This window comes from Saimiri boliviensis, chromosome 3, assembly GCF_048565385.1.
Source record: "Saimiri boliviensis isolate mSaiBol1 chromosome 3, mSaiBol1.pri, whole genome shotgun sequence".
Taxonomy (NCBI): domain Eukaryota; kingdom Metazoa; phylum Chordata; class Mammalia; order Primates; family Cebidae; genus Saimiri; species Saimiri boliviensis.
The window spans coordinates 44,755,636-44,774,782 of NC_133451.1; the positions used below are offsets into that span (position 1 = coordinate 44,755,636).

The 19,147-nt window shown below is 34.1% G+C and overlaps 1 protein-coding gene across 7 annotated transcripts in view; it reads right to left on the bottom strand.

Annotated features, from left to right (window-relative positions):
• Positions 1-8,738: 8,738 nt before the first annotated feature.
• Positions 8,739-19,147, bottom strand: part of GABRA2 (gamma-aminobutyric acid type A receptor subunit alpha2) — a 146,135-nt gene continuing 135,726 nt past the window's right edge. For all 7 annotated transcript variants that reach the window (XM_074396081.1, XM_039468584.2, XM_074396079.1 and 4 more), the window contains one exon: positions 8,739-13,775. In XM_074396081.1, the coding sequence (XP_074252182.1) occupies positions 13,479-13,775 (297 nt within the window). In that variant the 3' untranslated portion in view covers positions 8,739-13,478. The remainder of the gene's footprint in view (positions 13,776-19,147) is intronic.

A 19,147-nucleotide genomic window follows, 5' to 3' on the forward strand; every position in this document is an offset into this window, starting at 1 on the left:
TTTCAGAAGGAATGGTATCATCTCCTCTTTGTATGTCTGGTAGAATTCAGCTGTGAACCCATCTGGACCCGGGCTTTTTTTGGGCGGTAGGCTCTTAATTGCTGCCTAGACTTCAAACCTTGTTATTGGTCTTTTCAGGGTTTTGGCTTCTTCCAGGTTTAAGCTTGGGAGGATGCAGGTGTCCAGGAATTTATCCATTTCTTCCAAGTTTACTAGTCTATGTGCAGAGAGTTGTTTGAATAATCTCTGATGATGATTTGGATTTCTGTGGAATCTGTGGTGATATCCCCTTTATCGGTTTTTATTACTTCAATTTGGTTATTCTCTCTTTTCCTTCTAATTAATCTGGCTAGTGGTCTGTCTATTTTGTTGATCTTTTCGAAAAAACAGCTCCTGGATTTATTGATTTTTTGAAGAGTTTTTGGTGTCTCTATTTCCTTCAGTTCTGCTCTGATCTTAGTTATTTCCTGTCTTCTGCTAGGTGTTGAGTTTTTTTGATCTTGCTCCTCTAGCTTTTTCCATTTTGATGATAGGGTGTCAATTTTAGATCTCTCCTTTCTTCTCATGTGGGCACTCATTGCTCTATATTTTCCTCTAGAGACTGCTTTAAATGTGTCCCAGAGATTCTGGTATGTTGTGTCTTCATTCTCATTGGTTTCGAAGAACATCTTTATTTCTGCCTTCATTTCATTGTTTATCCAGTCAACATTCAAGAGCAAGTTGTTCAGTTTCCATGAAGCTGTGCAGTTCTGAGTTAGTTTCTGCATTCTGAGTTCTAACTCAATTGCACTGTGGTCTGAGAGACTGTTTGTTATGATTTCCACTCTTTTGCATTTGCTGAGGAGTGATTTATTGCCAAATATGTGGTCAATTTTAGAGTAGGTGTGATGTGGTGCTGAGAAGAATGTATATTCTGTGGATTTGGGATGGAGAGTTCTGTAAATCTCTATTAGGATTGCTTGTTCCAGGTCTGAGTTCAGGTCCTGGATATCCTTGTTGATTTTCTATCTGGTTGATCTGTCTAATATTGACAATGGGGTGTTAAAGTCTCCCACTATTATTGTGTGGGAGTCTAAGTCTCTTTGTAAGTCATTAAGAACTTGCCTTATGTATCTGGGTGCTCCTGTATTGGGTGCATATAAATTTAGGATTGTTAGCTCTTCTTGTTGCAGTGATCCTTTTACCATTATGTAATGTCCTTCTTTGTCTCTTTTGATCTTTGTTGCTTTAAAGTCTATTTTATCAGAGATGAGAATTGCTTCCTGCTTTTTTTTTTTTTTTTTTTTTTGCTCTCCATGTGCTTGTTAGATCTTCCTCCATCCTTTTATTTTGAGCCTTTGTGTATCCTTGCATGTAAGATGGGTTTCCTGGATACAGCACACTGATGGGTTTTGGCTTTTTATCCAATTTGCCAGTCTGTGTCTTTTGATTGGGGCATTTAGTCCATTTACGTTTAGGGATAGTATTGTTATGTGTGAATTTGATGCTGTCATTTTGATGCTACCTGGCTATTTTATTGGTTAGTTGATGCAGATTCTTGATTTTGTTGATGCTCTTTTACCATTTGGTATGTTTTTGGAGTGGCTGGTACTGGTTGTTTCTTTATATGTGTAGAGCCTCTTTCAGGAGTTCTTGTAGAGCAGATTTGGTGGTGATGAAATCTCTGAGTGCTTGCTTGTTCACAAAGGATTTTATTTTTCCTTCACTTATGAAGCTTAGTTTGGCTGGATAGGAGATTCTGGGTTGAAAGTTATTTTCTTTAAGGATGTTGAATATTGGCCCCCAGTCTCTTCTGGCTTGTAGGGTTTCTGCTGACAGATCTGCTGTGAGTCTAATGGGCTTCCCTTTGTTGGTAACCTGACCTTTCTCTCTGGCTGCCCTTAGCATTTTCTCTTTCATTTCAACCCTGGTGAATCTGATGATTATGTGCCTTGGGGTTGGTCTTCTTGAGGAATATCTTTGTGGTGTTCTCTGTATTTCCTGGATTTGAATATTGGTCTGCCTTGCTAGGTTGGGGAATTTTTCCTGGATAATATCTTGAAGTGTTTTCCAGCTTGGATTCATTCTGTTCATCACATTCAGGTACACCTATCAAACGTAGATTAGGTCTTTCCACATAGTCCCACATTTCTTGAAGATTTTGTTCATTCCTTTTTGCACTTTTTTCTCTGTTCTTGCCTTCTCTTCTTATTTCATTTAGTTGATCTTCGACCTCTCATATCCTTTCTTCTGCTCGGTCAATTTGGCTGTTGAAGCTTGTGCATGCTTCACGAAGTTCTTGTGTTGTGTTTTTCAGCTCCATCAATTCACTTATATTCCTCTCTATGCTATCCATTCTCATTAGCATTTCGTCCAATCTTTTTTCAAGGTTCCTAGTTTCTTTGCGTTGGGTTAGAACATGTTCTTTTACCTCACTGTAGTTTCTTACTATCCACCTTCAGAAGTCTGATTCTGTCATTCCATCACCCTCCTTCTCCATCCGGTCTGGTTCCCTTGCTGGTGAGGAGTTGTGATCCCTTTTAGGAGAAGAGATGTTCTGGTTTTGGGAGTTTTCATCCTTTTTGCACTGGTTTCTTCCCATTTTTGTGGGTTTATCCACCTGTGTCTTTGTAGTTACGGTCTTTCAGATTGGGTCTCTGAGTGAGCTTCTAGTTCGTGGATGCTGAAGTTTCTTCTTTTTTTTTTTTTTAAGTTTTCCTTCTAACAGTCTGGCCCCTCTGCTGTAGGACTGCTGAGGTCCTCTCCAGGCGCTGCTTGCCTGGGGATCACCTGCAGCGGCTGCAGAACAGTAAGGGTTGCTATCAGTTTCCTCTTCTGCTATCTTTGTTCCAGAAAGACACTCGCCAACTGTCAGTCTGTTCTCTCCTTTATGAGGTGACTCTTTGGATCTATGGGGGTCAGGGCGCTACTTGTGGAGACAGTCTATCTTTTATTGGGGCTTAAGTACTGAGCTGTGAGCTCCGTTGTTCATTCAGAGCTGCTGGGCAGGTACGTTTAGGTCTGCTGCAGCTGAACTCATAAAGCACATTTTGTTCCCAGGTGCTCTGTCCCGGGGAGTTGGGGCTCTATGAGTTTCCGTTGCGCTACTGCCTTTTTTGATTTTTCTTTCAGGTCTGACCCGCCCAGATAGCAGCACACCTAGCCACTGCCTGCCTTCAGAGGCTTTGCTGAGCTGCTGTGGGCTCCGCCCAGCTGCCCTGTGCTCTTCCCTGCAGTCCTGTTTATATGGACGTAGTTAGAACTGTCTCAGCAATGGTGGCCCTACCTGTGTTATGGGGGACTCTCTCTGTTGTGGCAGGTTGCCTCGGCAATGGCGGGTTGCCTCGGCGATGGTGGCCTGCCTCCATAGCAGTGGAGAGTCTCAGTAATGGCGGAAGCCCCTCCCCCACCGAGCCAGATGTCCCGGGTTCAGCTGTGCTTGGTTTGAAGGGCTCAACCCAGAGGGTTTCCAATTACTGTTCTTGTTTTCATTGTTGTTGGGGGTGGGGGGCTGGGACTATCCGAGCCTGATCACCTGGCTCCCTGACTCAGAGTCTTCTTTTAAGTTGAAGGACCCCGCATTCCAGTCGCTTGTTGAAAAGGCGCCGGCATCTCCCACACTGTGACTCACTGAGTCGGCTCAAACAGCGGAGCCGTTTCCTGGCAGAATTTTTGCCTAGGAATCTCCTGGCCTGGCTCGCTATTTCAGATGAATGGGCAACTCTGCCATCTCAGGGCTCCGAACACCAGCTAAGAGGGCTCCCAGACCAGTGGCTTTTGTATGGACAACCGCAGCGACAGGGCGTGGTCACAGCAGCTGTGCTGGCTGAATCAGCCCTGCGGGGGCCAAAATGGCCATACCGGCTGGGACTGCGGCATTGGCAACCCCTCCGCCTGGGTATCTCGTGGTCTGTGGGCAATAAAATTTCATCTGGAAATGCAGCGTTCACTCACCCTCTGTGCTTTCACTGGGAGCTGAAGTCCTGAGCTGTTCTTAGGCAGCCATCTTCCCAGCATTCTTTTCTGTATTTCAACTACTTTGAAGGTGTTCCTGTTCTTATTCAAAGGAGTCATGGCTAATATATTGACTTCCAGAAAGCAAAACATGATTTTCAGTAATATACGCATGAAATTCAATACAATTACTACATAGTATACCAGAATCTTGAAGGAGAAATGCAATGATCAGTATGAAGAAAAGTTAACAAAACAAACATTATAGAATTATGGGTATTTTTCTCCTGAGGTACAGATTCAGTTGTCTGGAATGGATTGGATATTCAGATACACCTTAGGGTCACCTCTATATATAGTTTTTATGAAAACATTCTATAAACTGGTTGTAGACAAGTTGACTTAAGTGGTAGGCATGATAACCTTTAAAACTGTTTCATTTTTCCATTTATCTGGAATTTCATGTATATTTTACTTTGGAAATAAAAGTGCTTTCAAACAGTAAGTGCATGGACAGTTTAAAACTGATATACTTCAATTATTAGTTTATATCTTATTATTCTACATCTTAAGAAGTGATTTATAAATTGTTGTTGATTAAGAAATTTCACCAAATTTCCAGTTATTAAGAGAATAAGGTATTCCACAGGATTAAATTTTCCAGGTAAGGAAACTCGACTGATTTATAATATATTAACTGTTAATTGATGGAGGAAATTTTTTAAAATTTAAGCATACTCACATCCCTGATTTTCTAAACCAAGAAAACTGGATATAATTCCACAGTTTCTCAAGGGATATATGAGGGATTTGATAATCTTCTAACCACTTATATCTGTTTTTCCATTTCTCTATCTTCCTATTTGCATCTGAAAACTTCCCAGAGATAATATTGATGATAGGTTTGAGAATATAAAAACTTTTCAATTTGGCAATGCAGCCATCTTCACAGTATACTGTTAAGATTTGAGCCTTACTGTTTTATCAGCAGTTTCCTTGGCTTTCCATTTTAAAGATCAGTGAAAACACCACAGAAAACTCTTTCAGCAAACTGACACAAGAGCAGAAAATCAAACACCGCATGTTCTTACTCATAGGCAGGTGTTGAACAATGAGAACACATGGACACAGGGAGGGGAGCACTACACACTGGGGTCTGTTGGGGGGAAATGGGGGAGGGATGGGATGGGGAGGTGAGAAGAGATAGCATGGAAAGAAATGACGGATTCAGGTGAGGGGAAGGAAGGCAGCAAACCACACTGTCATGTGTGTACCTATACAACAATCTTGCATGTTCTTCACATGTACCCCAAAACCTAAAATGCAATTTAAAAAAAAAGAAAAAAAAGAAAAGAAAAAAAAAGAAAACTCAGTTTCTCCCTTTTTAATTGTACAGAGAAAAGGTGAAATGAATGCTTCCATTTAAAGCATGCTTTCATTTAAATGATTTTGAGAAACAGTGGACTATAAATTGACTAATATGAGGGAAACTAGTTGAATGCTGTTGATGTGTTTAGCATTTTGCTGGCAACAATTTTACTGATATGTAAATTTCAAGCTCTTAATACTTTTTATTTAAATTGATCATATTTTACCCAGGAAACTAGCAAAAACATATTACTATAAGTGATTTTAAAATATTTGATTAAAATCATAGGCTGAAGATGACAATTATATCTATATTATCTATAGCTATATACACATTCACAGTTCATAATTAATTACAGTCTGTAGGGTACAAATAGTAAAGCAACAACTTTAATTAGATTAATAAATTAATAAAAATTAATAAAATAAGAATGAGTACTTTGTTACATAAGATTTAATATTGTCAATTATACTTACTATATTATGTAAAAACTGATGGAATATTTGTTTAATTTTGTGCCTATAGGCTAGCAAGCAGAAGTCTTCAAAAAAGAAAGAGACTAGGAAGAGACCATGAAAGCAGATAAACACAGCTATACAGTAAAATTACTTGGAGAGCTTTTAATTATTTTTAATAGAACCTTCTCACTCAAGATTCTGATTTACTCATTTTTTTAAAAAAAACTTCTCAGTTATGGCTGGTACGAGTGCAGTGGTGTTTAAAAAATACTTTTCAGTTAATTAAAAAATTTGGCTAGGGTTGACCACTGTTACATAAAAAATGGTGTTGATAAAAATTGTCTTGTTTCTATATCTTTGACATATAAAATATTTTAGTACTATTAACAAAATAACAATAATAAAATAGAAACTATTTTAAATAATATTGCATTGAATTTAGAAAATAGGGCAAACAAGAAAACTACATTATGTGGGGGCTTACAGAGAGATGGTGAACTTCAATCTACCTTATATAAAATAAAATATTATTAATTTAATAGTTCCATGTAAATATGACACTTTTATAATAGCAGGTAGCCAATTTTCTGGGTGAGCTTATATTTTCCATAGGACCACTTTCTTAAAATATTGAAGAGATCTACATTAGCAATACAATACTCCCCTCCATATTTTAGGGTATTTTTATGCTTTTCCTATTGCCCTACAGATTTATATTTTAAAGAGAAGTTTAAGAAACTAACAACTTTTAAAACCGCTATTACAAAATATCATTTTATATCTCAATGTATAAAAGCCACATTCAAATAAATTCAATTCGTGTAAGCAAAGATGTAACAGAGTATAAAAAACACAATTTTCAGATCAAATACATTGAAATTATTTTAATAAGTACAAAAAATATGTTTAGCATTAATTTGCATGTGATTAGTTAGGAATTTTTTGAACAGCAAGCATGATGTATCCAATGAAGGTCATATGAGAAACTAGTGGCTTTTCCCAATTACAAGGTCATAGTTACAAATATTGTTAGTCCTTGAGTTATTTTCTAGAACCAGGAAAACTACCATGTAAGTATACTGTCACCCAGAAAATTTCAAATTTCATATAATATGAATATCAAAGTTTAGCGTTGCAGCCTCCTCACATTCTCTAAGCATGTGATTGCATTATCAATTTACAGCAAGGGAAAAATTTTTCATTCCTTTTATTTTCGATTCAAATTTAGCAATAAATCCGACATTTTTAAAAGTTCCTCACTTTGAAGAACACCAAAACCTGAATTTGTATCTGCTCAGGAAAATCTTGAAAATGAATAGGGCACCAACAATCTTAAAATCAAATGTAGTGCAGGCACCCAAGGTTAACAAGCAATCAGGAATTATCTGTGGATTTCAAAGTTTAATTCATGAAAATTTTGGCTCAATAATAGAGTTTCATCTCTTTCTAATTACACATTACACGTTTTTACACATTATGCTAAATTCAAAGCACAGCCAATTGCTTCAACATAGTCATTAAAAATAAATTGTGAACAATCTATAACTAATATTTTTAAAGTAATTCTGTAATTTCCTGCTTGCTTTCTTAGCATCAGTGTTTTGACAAATAAACTTTGTTGGAAATATTCATATATAGCCAACAATATAAATTTGTATTTTGGCATCATGTTATGGTGAATTCTCCTAAAAAGAAGCATGGAAAATTGACATTTTCCAATCTAGTACGTTAATTAAATACTTACAGTCCCACCAATGGCATCTATTGGGATCAATTCAGGGCTCATTCTTTTAACAGTAATTTACAACAAAATGTTTGATGAAATCAATAGATAATCCTTGTAGTCCAATCCTGGAAATCCAATAATACAGCAAATAAAAACAAATTTCTCCAACAACAAATAAAACTGACAAAACAAGAAAAAAGAAAATGAAGGCAGTGCCTACTTTTGCTTAATCAACAACAATCATTTTTAATACATGATCATTACTTGTGAACCAAAAAAGAAAACTGTAATATATTCCCAGAAACTAAATTGTAACCAAGTCAGTAAATAGCTAGCATCACAAAAATGGGTACTTGCTTTCTGTGTAGTAGTTTTCTTGTCTAGTGCTTGTTTTTCACTTGTTGTTTGCTTGTTTGTTTTGTTGTATAGAAAAGCATCTTAAGGCAGAAAACCACACTGTCATGTGTGTACCTATGCAACAATCTTGCATGTTCTTCACATGTACCCCAAAACCTAAAATGCAATTTAAAAAAAAAGAATAAATAAATAAATAAAAATTAAAAAAACAAAAAAGAAAAGCATCTATTGGCTTCCTTATTGCATGGATATCCCCCAAAAGGCATAAATATAAATATGAATTAAAGCAAAAAAAAAAAACATATTTTTTTTCTTTCTTTCTTTCTTTTACTTTTCTTATAATATATGTAAACTGGTATGTTGATTACGTACTATATAGAAATTCTAGATTTCCAGAACTTCAAGAATCACACAGTGATTATGGCTGTTGTGAGGACTGAATGAACTAATATGTATAAAAATCTTAGAACATTGACTAGTATGTTATAAGCTTTCTAATAATTATACTCAGAATCTTTGCAATTCAAAAAGCAAGGTATGAAACAAACCAGTATTGAATATAGATGACTTTGTATTTGTAAATAACCAAATGTTTAACTTTTAAAACAGCTTATGTAAGCCTCCATTGAGAAACTTAGCATTCAAAGATGTTTCTATTCTATTTCACAAAGCAGAATTGCGAGATCATTTTGAATTTTATCTTTAAAAAAAAACAACAGAAATACATTGGAAAAATGTTTACAGAAACATAGAAAAGATATTTTTAATCATACACATACCACAAACCTAATTCTAATTAATGTTTGTTATGGATTTACTGAAAAAGGTATTCTATTGGTCAAGTTGTTAGTTTAATAAGAACTGAATTTGTGATTGGATCCATTAATAAAACAAATTTTTTACATTTCATAAATTTATTCAAATTTCTCAAAATATTCTTCCATACATACCTAGGAATTACACACATACACACTCACAAACATACATACATCACTGACACATACAGCTAAGACCTTATTAAAAGATCTTTGGGAACATTACTGTAAGCTGAAACATAAATCTGTTAATTGTTCTTTCCTATTGGCAATATTAGGTAATGTTATGTATTAAATACATCATCAAGTAGTTTGAGGTGGGATGTATAATTACCGGTACACATTGTTCTTTATATATAAACAAACAAAAATAGAATATTTCAACTAAACAAGATGGAAGACACAGCGGTCTATATATGTTGATAATTAAGAATTTTAGCAAAAAACAGTTATGGTATATAATATTTACAAGCAGATTTTGAATAAGTTATTACTTTCCCAAATGTCTTTCACATGAACTTTCTCTACTTCAGTATTTTAGTTATGATGCTTACTACAATAGAATAATGACTCTTAAAATATTTGTGTGTCTACATATGTATAATTTATCTAAAATAGAATAAAGACTCTTAAAATATTTGTGGGTCTACATATGTATAATTTACCCACTTTCTCAGAAGTTTAAAAAGGAAAATATGCTTTGCTTGGTTTAATAAGCAACAGCCTCACATTTCCTGTGGGTTCTTCTCTCCAATAATCTGAGCTTTTAAATACTGATGGAAAATATTAATATATTTAATATAAATTTTAATAGCAAAATATTATGAATATGAAATAATTATATTAAATATTTACTTTTATTTTTAAAGCATGAATTCAGTAGATAAAACTATAACTGTCTGGTCCACTCTATTACAAGTGGTTTTAATATAGTATCCATGTTTCTTAACCATTCAGATGTCAAAAATAACCATCCTTCCCCAATTAAAATTTTACACTTCTGCATAGTTTGAACTAGTAAAGGGGAAGCACAAGGTGCCTATGGGACCTCAATTAAATGGAAAATAAATGGAACTATAGGGCAGCAATGAGCCAGGTACCAATTCACTTAAAATTCTGAATCTTTTCATATGATAAAAATTTTGGCCATTGCTTCAAAAATATCCAGATGAATGTAGGTGAGCCAGGAGACTAATAACACAAATAATCTGTTTAGTAATCTATTAACAAGACTTTGTATTTCCAAGTAAGTAAGTAAATAACTATGCCTATGTTTCACAAACATGTATCTGAGGGTATTAGGCATAGAATGCCTTAAACAATTTTTTTTTTTTTGTCATGCTGAAGAACCATGATAATGCAGAAGGTGACTTGAGCTATTTCCTTTATTCTTTCACTGGAATGATGACAGGCCATGCCAAAGTAAAGTACCTCTAAAACTTTGGTGCTCTTGTAGAATCCATGATTATATCATGGCAGGATTCCTGTCCCTCAACCAGGAATTCCAAAAGAGCCACATAAATGCAATTGTATATCTACCTCCCCCCAGTTATATTTACCAAAGTATACTTACCAAAAAAAAAAAAAAAATGAGAGTGAAATCATAGCTTCTGTGTTGTTTTTTTAAAAATAAACTATGAACTATTTAAGAAAAAAAATTTAGAAACACGGCTCAAGGAGACCACTTATCCAAGCCTGAAATCAATTCAAAACATAGAAATCCCTGAATAGATTTCTAAACCTTAAGACTGGCACTTAATAAAACCATTAAAGTTTTTTAAAAAATTGTTAAATGGTTCTATTTGTTCCATTTCATAATAAAACATATAGGAACATGAACAGGAGAAAAGAGAAAAACAGCTACCACCTTACCACTCTAGTGGTATCATAGCTCATTAAAGAACTCCCAGTACTTAGTAAGTTTAAATGTTTTATATAGTTTTTAATTTCAAGTCATTAAAAGATTGAGATGCACTTAAAATTTTAACTAAATTCAGTGGATGTTACATGAGTACTATTAACACCGATTTCAGGGCATGACAGAGGAGGTAAAATATTTTTGAATAAATATTAGTTGAATCAGAGTAGCAGCTATAAAATAATGAGATTATACTTCTAGATATGTACATGTATTTATCTACATTTTGTAAATACCATAACACTTTATGTGATTATATAACTGCATAAAATAGGTATAATCTTATAGGCCAAAGAGATCAGTGTTAGTCAGTGTTAGTATATGTAAAATGTATTTCCTGAAAAATTGGTCTTATTGTGATAAATTAACATTCTTTTAGTTTGTTTTTAAATTGGTTCATGGAAAGGAGAATAATTGTTGAAAATCTTGTTCTGTAATTTAAAAGCAATTTACATGAAGCATCTCTAGTGAAATTACAGAGAATTCTGATCCATATTACTGAAAAATCTAAATTGTCAGAATGTCATTGTGCTCAAATAAAATTTTAACAACTGAAATTAAAAATAATAATAACAATAATAAGTTTCCTGGTAAATCTTCTTAAATGCTAACAAAACTAGTGCCATCAACATAATAACAGCTCTTTGCCTAAAGTATAGATGAATCTTTTCTGTGATCATACAGAAACTCTTATTTACAATGATTTTTACATATTCACATATTTATAAATTTATAATTCATAGTCATACATTAAAGGGGCAATGTTGACTTTACAAGAAAAATATTTTTAACTTGTCTAATAATGCATACCACATAAAGCAATTTCATTGCTTACTTTCAAGTGTTGTGTACTTTCTCATTCAATTACAAACATCCCTAAACTACACAGAAGAGCTATGCTATATTTAAATGTATAATAGGATATCTTCTGTTTCAATGTATAAATAAAGTGCACATTTTAAAACTAAGTGACAAAGAAGGTGTTACTGGGAGGGAATTAAAGAAATACGTTTATTGGCTCATATAACAATTTTATTTTATTAAGGATTATGGATTACCTTTTGAGAGGGAATTTTTAATACCAAGGCTGTTTTCTTGGCAAATTCCATTAATAAGATGCATTTGTGACCTTGGTATTATACAGTCATGCAAAACATATAATAAAATCACATTGAAACAAAGAAAATTAAAAAAAAAATAAATGAGGCAAAGGAATAGCAATTTTGTTGAGATTTTGCTTATTTCCATAGATATTCCTTTTATTGATTTTATGAACATACCTATTTATGCACTATACTCAAATACTGTACAAAACTGCAAGAAATGTCACTATTTGATTACTTATGTTTCTACAAAAACACCATTGCAAAGGTGCATCTAATAGGAAAAGTCAACTAATAACTGCTAACGTACATGTCAATCAAAAGTATTTGAAGTTTGCCAAAAACCTTGAATCTAGGAATATACACAATTTTTAACTTTTATTCGCATATTTCAGGGATGTAAATATATTTTAAAATATTAAAAGAAAAATGAATTTTACCCATTAATAGTAATTATATAAAATTAAAAATTGTAGTTTCTAATTTAGCTGTGTTTGTGTTTGTGTGTGTGTGTGTGTGTGTGTGTGTGTGTGCCTGTGTGTGTGTTTTGTTTGTGCATGTGAAATGACCCACAATCTATTGGTGATGTTTTAAAGTTGCAGTGTAAAAATGTTCAACACTTACCAAAATCTCTTCTGGTATACAAAGCTGTTGTAAACTTGAGTCAGCGAAATTTAAAGTTGCAATTTACAAAAGCAGATTTACATTAATTCTTGTCTGAAAGAACTGCTTTCACAACAGAAAAATGTGCCAATTAACTGCCCTTTCCTTTATAATTAGTGGCTTCTGAGTCTTGAAAAGAAGCCTTAAGGCAGAATTTGCAGTAAACAGGAAAGAGGAGAATCAGATAAGTGCTCATTGTAGTGTGGGACACCTATGAATTCTCATCAGTGGGAGTTTTTGGCACAATTTTCTAATCCAATATGCATGTTGCTCCACAGCAACCAAACTGGATGCTTTTTCCAGTGTCCAGCACCAATAAAATTTAGCTGATCCATTTCAATACAACACATACCTGGAAAGAGTAAGACACATTTATTTTCTTTTTTTTTTTAAATTAAGGTAGCTTCCAATGATTGAAATAAACTGTAGGATTTCAATTATTACTTTCAAATAAATTCTGAAACTAAAAATGTAATGACCATGACATTCCAGTAGTTATTAAATCATAGGCATAATTAACATCCTGTCGGGCGGACTCATAATTATTTGAATTTGTCATGCTGAAATATGTACATGGCTATATATTCTATACAGAGTAATTAAAAGCTGATTTCAAATCTCTAGTTTTTCTTATATGTGCCAAGCTTCCAATTACATTAGCAGGGATTCTGAGCACTCATGAAGGGAGATGATGTTGCAGATACAATGTTCTGTTACTTAGAAGAATTAACCTATGAATGACAATGTTATCTTCCATCATAACTAAGCAACAGTAGAAAATACCCCTACTTAAGAGTTAAACCAAAAGGGTCCATAAAAGGTTGTACAGGATTCCCATTTTCATCTCTATTCGAAGGATAGGAAATAAATCAGGTCATCTGAAATCCACTTAAAATTAGGTTCAAGGGTAAATCTTGAAAAAAGGCAATGACTTTTTTGGCATGGAGTGCTTTCTGTCTGCAGTTCCATGAGATAGCAAATGCATGTCTCCATTAAAGGTCTACTGGTAAGCTGTATCACTATATACATACTGTACATGTTGGTCCACAAATTAGCAGTTATTAGTCAGACTGTACATAGCAAAACAAACGAAATTTAATGTTGCTATACATCCCAAAGATAACATGGGTCTCAATTCAAGGACTGACCCCTAATACAGGTTCTCTGTTTAAATATGTAGCCCAATAAACTAAATTAAATGTACCAAACAAAACTGGAAAAACTATTCTGGACATTCTGTCAATTTTGCTAACACTGTTAAAAGTTTTCTTGGCTTCAGCTGGCTTGTTTTCCGGCTTTTTGTTGGGTTCTGGCGTGGTTGCACTCTTGGAGATGGTGGAGAGAACTGGATCTTTTGAAAGATTCGGGGCATAATTGGCAACAGCCACTGCATAAGCATTGTTCTGTATCATAACAGACGCCTTTTCTTTTTTCTATTGAAAAATACAAAAATTAAGAGAGTGTGAGTTGAGTCTCCTACATAACATTTTCTAAAGTCCACTTCAAATTCTGAAGGAAAGTATCCTAATACAAATCATCACGCATTCAAAAAACAAAACAAAACAAAACAAAACAAAACAAAACAGAAATTGAGAAAATAAATAAAGGTACTTATTAAATCCCAAATCCATTAGGGTGAGAAAACCCCCAGAGTAAAATTAATGGTACCACTTTCCTGGAGAATCTTGTTGTGGTTGACATGGAAAATAAACAATAGAAAAATACAACCTTAAAAAACAATATGAAGACAGGGCGTGGTGGCTCACGCCTGTAATCCTAACACGTTGCCAGGCCAAGGTGGACAGATCACCTGAGGTCGGGTGTTTGAGACCAGCCTGACCAACATACAGAAACTCTATTTCTACTAAAAATACAAAATCAGCAAATTGTAGTGGAGCATGCCTGTAATCTCAGCTATTCGAGTGGCTAAGGCAGGAGAACTGCTTGAACCTGGGAGGTGGAGGTCGCAGTGAGCCAATATCACAACATTGCACTCCAGCCTGGGCAACAAGAGCAAAACTCTGTCTCAAAAAATAATAAGCAAATAAATAAAATAATAAATAATAAAACAATATAACTTTTTTTTACTCATGAGTCACTCAAGTATTTGTCAAATGAATGATTGAATAAGTGAAATGTAGAAATATTTTAACAAGAGGAATGATAATCTACAATGAATGATCCCACATTCGTAGCTTCGAAACAGGATTCCCTCCCACCTCATGTCAAAATCATACAGCAATGCTTTACTCAGATGATGGGAAACTGTAACCTTATGAAGATGGCAGTGCAACAAATACTAGAAACACAGGAGGAGAATACAATTCAAACTCTTGGAATTTTGCTCAGCTCATTCCGTTTCTCTTTATAATCTCCAGTTCAGTTATCACAGATTCTTGTTCAGTCATCACAAACTCTTGTCTATATCACTATCATCTCCTGCCTGGATTTTGTGTTCTTCTAGCTTGGCTTGATTTTATCCAATCATTAGACACAGTATGGTCACAGGGATCTTTTTTAAGACAAAAATTGGATCATTTAAATTTTATGCTTACATCCCTTAAATACTATTTCATGGAACTTAGAATTAAAACAACATTTAAAAAAAAAATCATGGCTTCTTTCTTTTGCTCATTACATACCGGTTCCCCTGAAATAAACTTAGTTTTCAAAATACTTTCTTGCTTTCATGCCATGTTTCTCATCATGATAGTTCCCCAGCCCAAAACACCTCAATTTTGAAAACCTGGAATATCTTCTCCCCATTCCATTTTACACGTGACCACCAATTCCTTCTCTTATTTTGGTCTTGGTTCAAATGCCATTTCCTAAGAAAGGACTTTCTTAAGCGTGCTCTAACTAAACATATATTTGGTCTCCATATATTCTCATTCATAACATCCTGTTTCCATTATGACACTTTTCAAAATGTGTTATTTCTTAGTCATATGATTAATTGATTGACATCTTGCTTTCTTTTTCAATGAAGTCTGGTGCTGCTTCTGTCTTGTTTACCTTTGTAATCTTAGCATTTAGCATGAAGCCTTCTACAAGGTAGCCACATCAGTGAATTAAAATATAATTTATTTAATAAAATGAAAAATAAACAGTATCCGTGTTTCTTTACTAATACAAATATATTGTTAGTTATCTAAATACAATGTAAATTCAGATAGCAGTGAATCATCCAACATAATGAGTGTGTGTCAAGAAACTGAGATAGAAGAAAAATTGTTCTACAATAAAATTTTGACTCTTAGTTATTTTCATTAAGATTTCTTAAAGTGTTCAAATAAGTTAAGAAAGGAACTCTAAAAGCCCAGGAGAATCTAAAAACAGCCATGGATTACTCATCTTTCACTGGGTTGGGTTTCTCCCTCTGCTCTTTACCCTGCTGACATTCTTCCAGATCTAGCTATGAAAAAAGGAGGGATGTGGGATCACCATTTGTAAATTTATAAACGCTACAGAGCATCTCTTTTTCAGTAATGATGCATATAGTTTCCATGTTACAAATGGAGGACAATCCTCAACTCAAAGACTGATAAGGAAATTACAGCTAACACTTTTTGAGCACTAGGATGTGTCAGGTTAATTGTTAGCCAAGGTGAAATCTCACTGTGAGATAGGAATTAAATTCCCTTATTAATCCCATGATATAAGTTCAAAAATGAAGGCTAAAAAAGTTTTGTGACTTGATCAGTCTCCTGTCTATTAAATGGCTGAAAAAGCACTCAAACTTAGATGTATCTGACTTCTAAACCTCTTCTTTTAAACACCATGCCGTATGACTTTCTGTCTGAGGAAGCTGTTTGAGACTTGGGAGTATGCTTTTTCCTAAAATATCCTTGCTGAGTTTTATACCACTAGGTCAATCTTCAAAAATGACTTTTTAACTTACAATGTATATAAGTTGCAATTTGTAATTTATATAATGTTACAACTGGTTCCATGTGGTTCAAATAATAACATAATTTTTTTTTCTAATGCATGTGTTTATATTATTATTTGAACCAAATTGTAACATCATTTAAAATGGTATCAAATTGCACATATAAAGAATCTGGGCCTTGAGAAAGTTTCTTAATGTTTTTCTCTAGCTTCTAACTTGACAAAAGGAAGATTAAAGGTATATCAAACTGTCCTGATAAACAAATGGACAAATGTATTGTTCTAAGCACATTGAGAAACATGTATTTTCCTAATGGAGTGCAAATCGTAACTGTTACAAACCAGGCAGTGATTACTGGTGTACAAGATGTAAAGGCAATATATTTTATTATGTGTTAGGTAGAAGAAGAAACATATTTTGTTGAAGATCTCAAGGAGAGTTTTGTAAAAGTAGGACATTTATGTTGGATGAGGAACTATGGTGTAGTATTTAGACATTTAGACAAAGAAACACAAAATGTAAATGTCTGTTGTTGTAACAGGAGTCTACAGCTAGAAGCCCTGTACTAATTTTAACCAACATATTCCTGCCCCTACTTGAAGATCCTCCAATTTCACCTATATGTCCAGTAAATACAGGTACAAAATCTTTGAAAAACTCTAGAGCAGAGGGACTAAGTAATCTGAACAGATACTCTAACCGATCAGAACTGACATTGGCTATAAACAACCAGAAGCAACACATACCAGCCCAATATCCATCCTGCATATTTGTATGTTGGCATTTTTTGTTCCATGCTAACACTAAAGACTCTTTAATAAGCAGGGTTAAAACTCTTTCCAAGTTGTGTTTGTAATTTTTATTGACAGCATAAATAACAAAATTTGTCTTATTTTCTTCATTGTTTAAAGTATGGCTTCAATCTCTGAATCAGTGTAAACTTCAGAATAGGGCTCAGAACTGAACAAGGTAGTGGTTTTGGCTTCAAAAATGCTCTCTTGTGACTTGGAAACTAGCATTTTCAGGACGAAGTAAGCAAAATATAACAGCTATAAGTGCTATTTTTAGTTAATAACCCAGTTGTTGGCACCCGTAATTTCTTACCAATTCACTGAATGAAGGGCAGGGCATTCCTATGGTGCTAAATCTTCTCAATTCCTAGCCACAACTCAGCAAAGCTTTTCTGGCTCAGAATTTTACAAAGTCTCATTTTAAAGGGGAAAATAACTCCCTTAGTCTATTTGAAAGTAATAACTACAAATCTATAGTAAAGCAATCTGTTTCTCTTTGTTTAAAATAAAAACCGTGTTTATGGAGAAAAAATACTGTTGAATTCATAGCTGACTTACAATTCTAAGATCTTCTAAAGAAGAGCCTAAAGATTAAGTCTATATACTATATATTATTAATATTCTTTTTGAGACAGATTTGGTAGTGATAGTACCAAAAAATAAGCATAGCTTACCTAAATTATAACCAAGAGATATTACATTGCCCTATTCACTATCAATGTTTATGAAAAATAACTACGTTGGGACAAATTTCACTATAGAGACCTCTTTAAATATCGTGCAGCTTTGGATCAAGCCAGACCATCAGCAGGCTGAGTCCTTGGGCCACTTGACTGGTTTTACTTTGTTTAGTGTAACTTTTAGCTTACACTCAGAACCTGAAGAGAAATAGCCCAATGAAACTTTTGTGTTAATGATTAAACACAATACTCATTTCCATGAGTGAATGTTTTAATGTTCGTGTTCCTATACAAAAATTTTTTGTTTCTTTTGATAACTAGAAAAATTCTGATAGTTCGTACAGCCTAATTTCCTGTTGCCTAATCTAATGCTGCATTTTTACTTTAAGACACTTCCTATCATTTTCAGAGTAAGGCCAGGTATAGCCAAAAATACACACATAGAAACACTGTGTTTCTGAAGTCATTTTTTTTAAAAAAAGGTAATGTTAAAAGTTGAGAATGAGATCAGTTGGAAGGAGACTGGAGGAAAGGAAGGCAAACTGACACTATTTTCTATTAATTGTCAGTAATTCTCGTGGCTTTAGATACCTATGCATGAATAACTGATACAGTATTTCTCCAGAATTCTTAACCACTAAGTTTCACTAGACTTCTCTACCTGCATATCCCACAGGTAATTAAAACAAAAATGTCTAGAAATGCACTCAGCTTCCATGAACTCTCACTTCCTGCAGAAATCTGTACACTCACTCGTACTCCCTAACCTGCAACTGGTAACACAATTCAGCCCAAACTGGTAATTAACGCCATATTGTCCCCTGGTTTCCTCCTTACCATTACCAGGCTAACATTGACTTAGCTTTGAGTCACATCGACTGAGACAACACTTTCCATTGTCTGCACTTAGTTGCCATTTCATGCCTTTCAGCAGGATTCTGGTGATCACATCTATAATGAAACATGTATGTATATCTTTCACTCTTCTTTTGTTTTTCTTTCACTTCATTGTTAGCTCTATGAAGACACAGACTGTGTACTACAGAGCTCCTAGCATACTTCTTGGCTCAGAGCAGGCTCAAAAACGTTTGCTTAATATAAAATGAGCAGCATGTAACTAAAATGCTTACTATGATAAAAATGTATATGTAACATATAAAGCATAACTTAAGGTAATGTTTCATAAACTATAATAAATACTTTATCAATCAATAGATACAGAATTTAACAGCTTATTCTATAATTCTGCTATGTAAGCCTCCTGAATATCCTCAATTTCACCATCTACAGATGTGTAACACTGGGAAATAATAAAACAGGCTCAATTTAAAAAAAAAAGCAATGCTTGTAGAAGCCGTTTTACTTGTGATTTAGATCTCATATTAGAATGTGAAGATTTGATCTGTAAACAAAATAAAAAATATGTATTTTTATATACTATC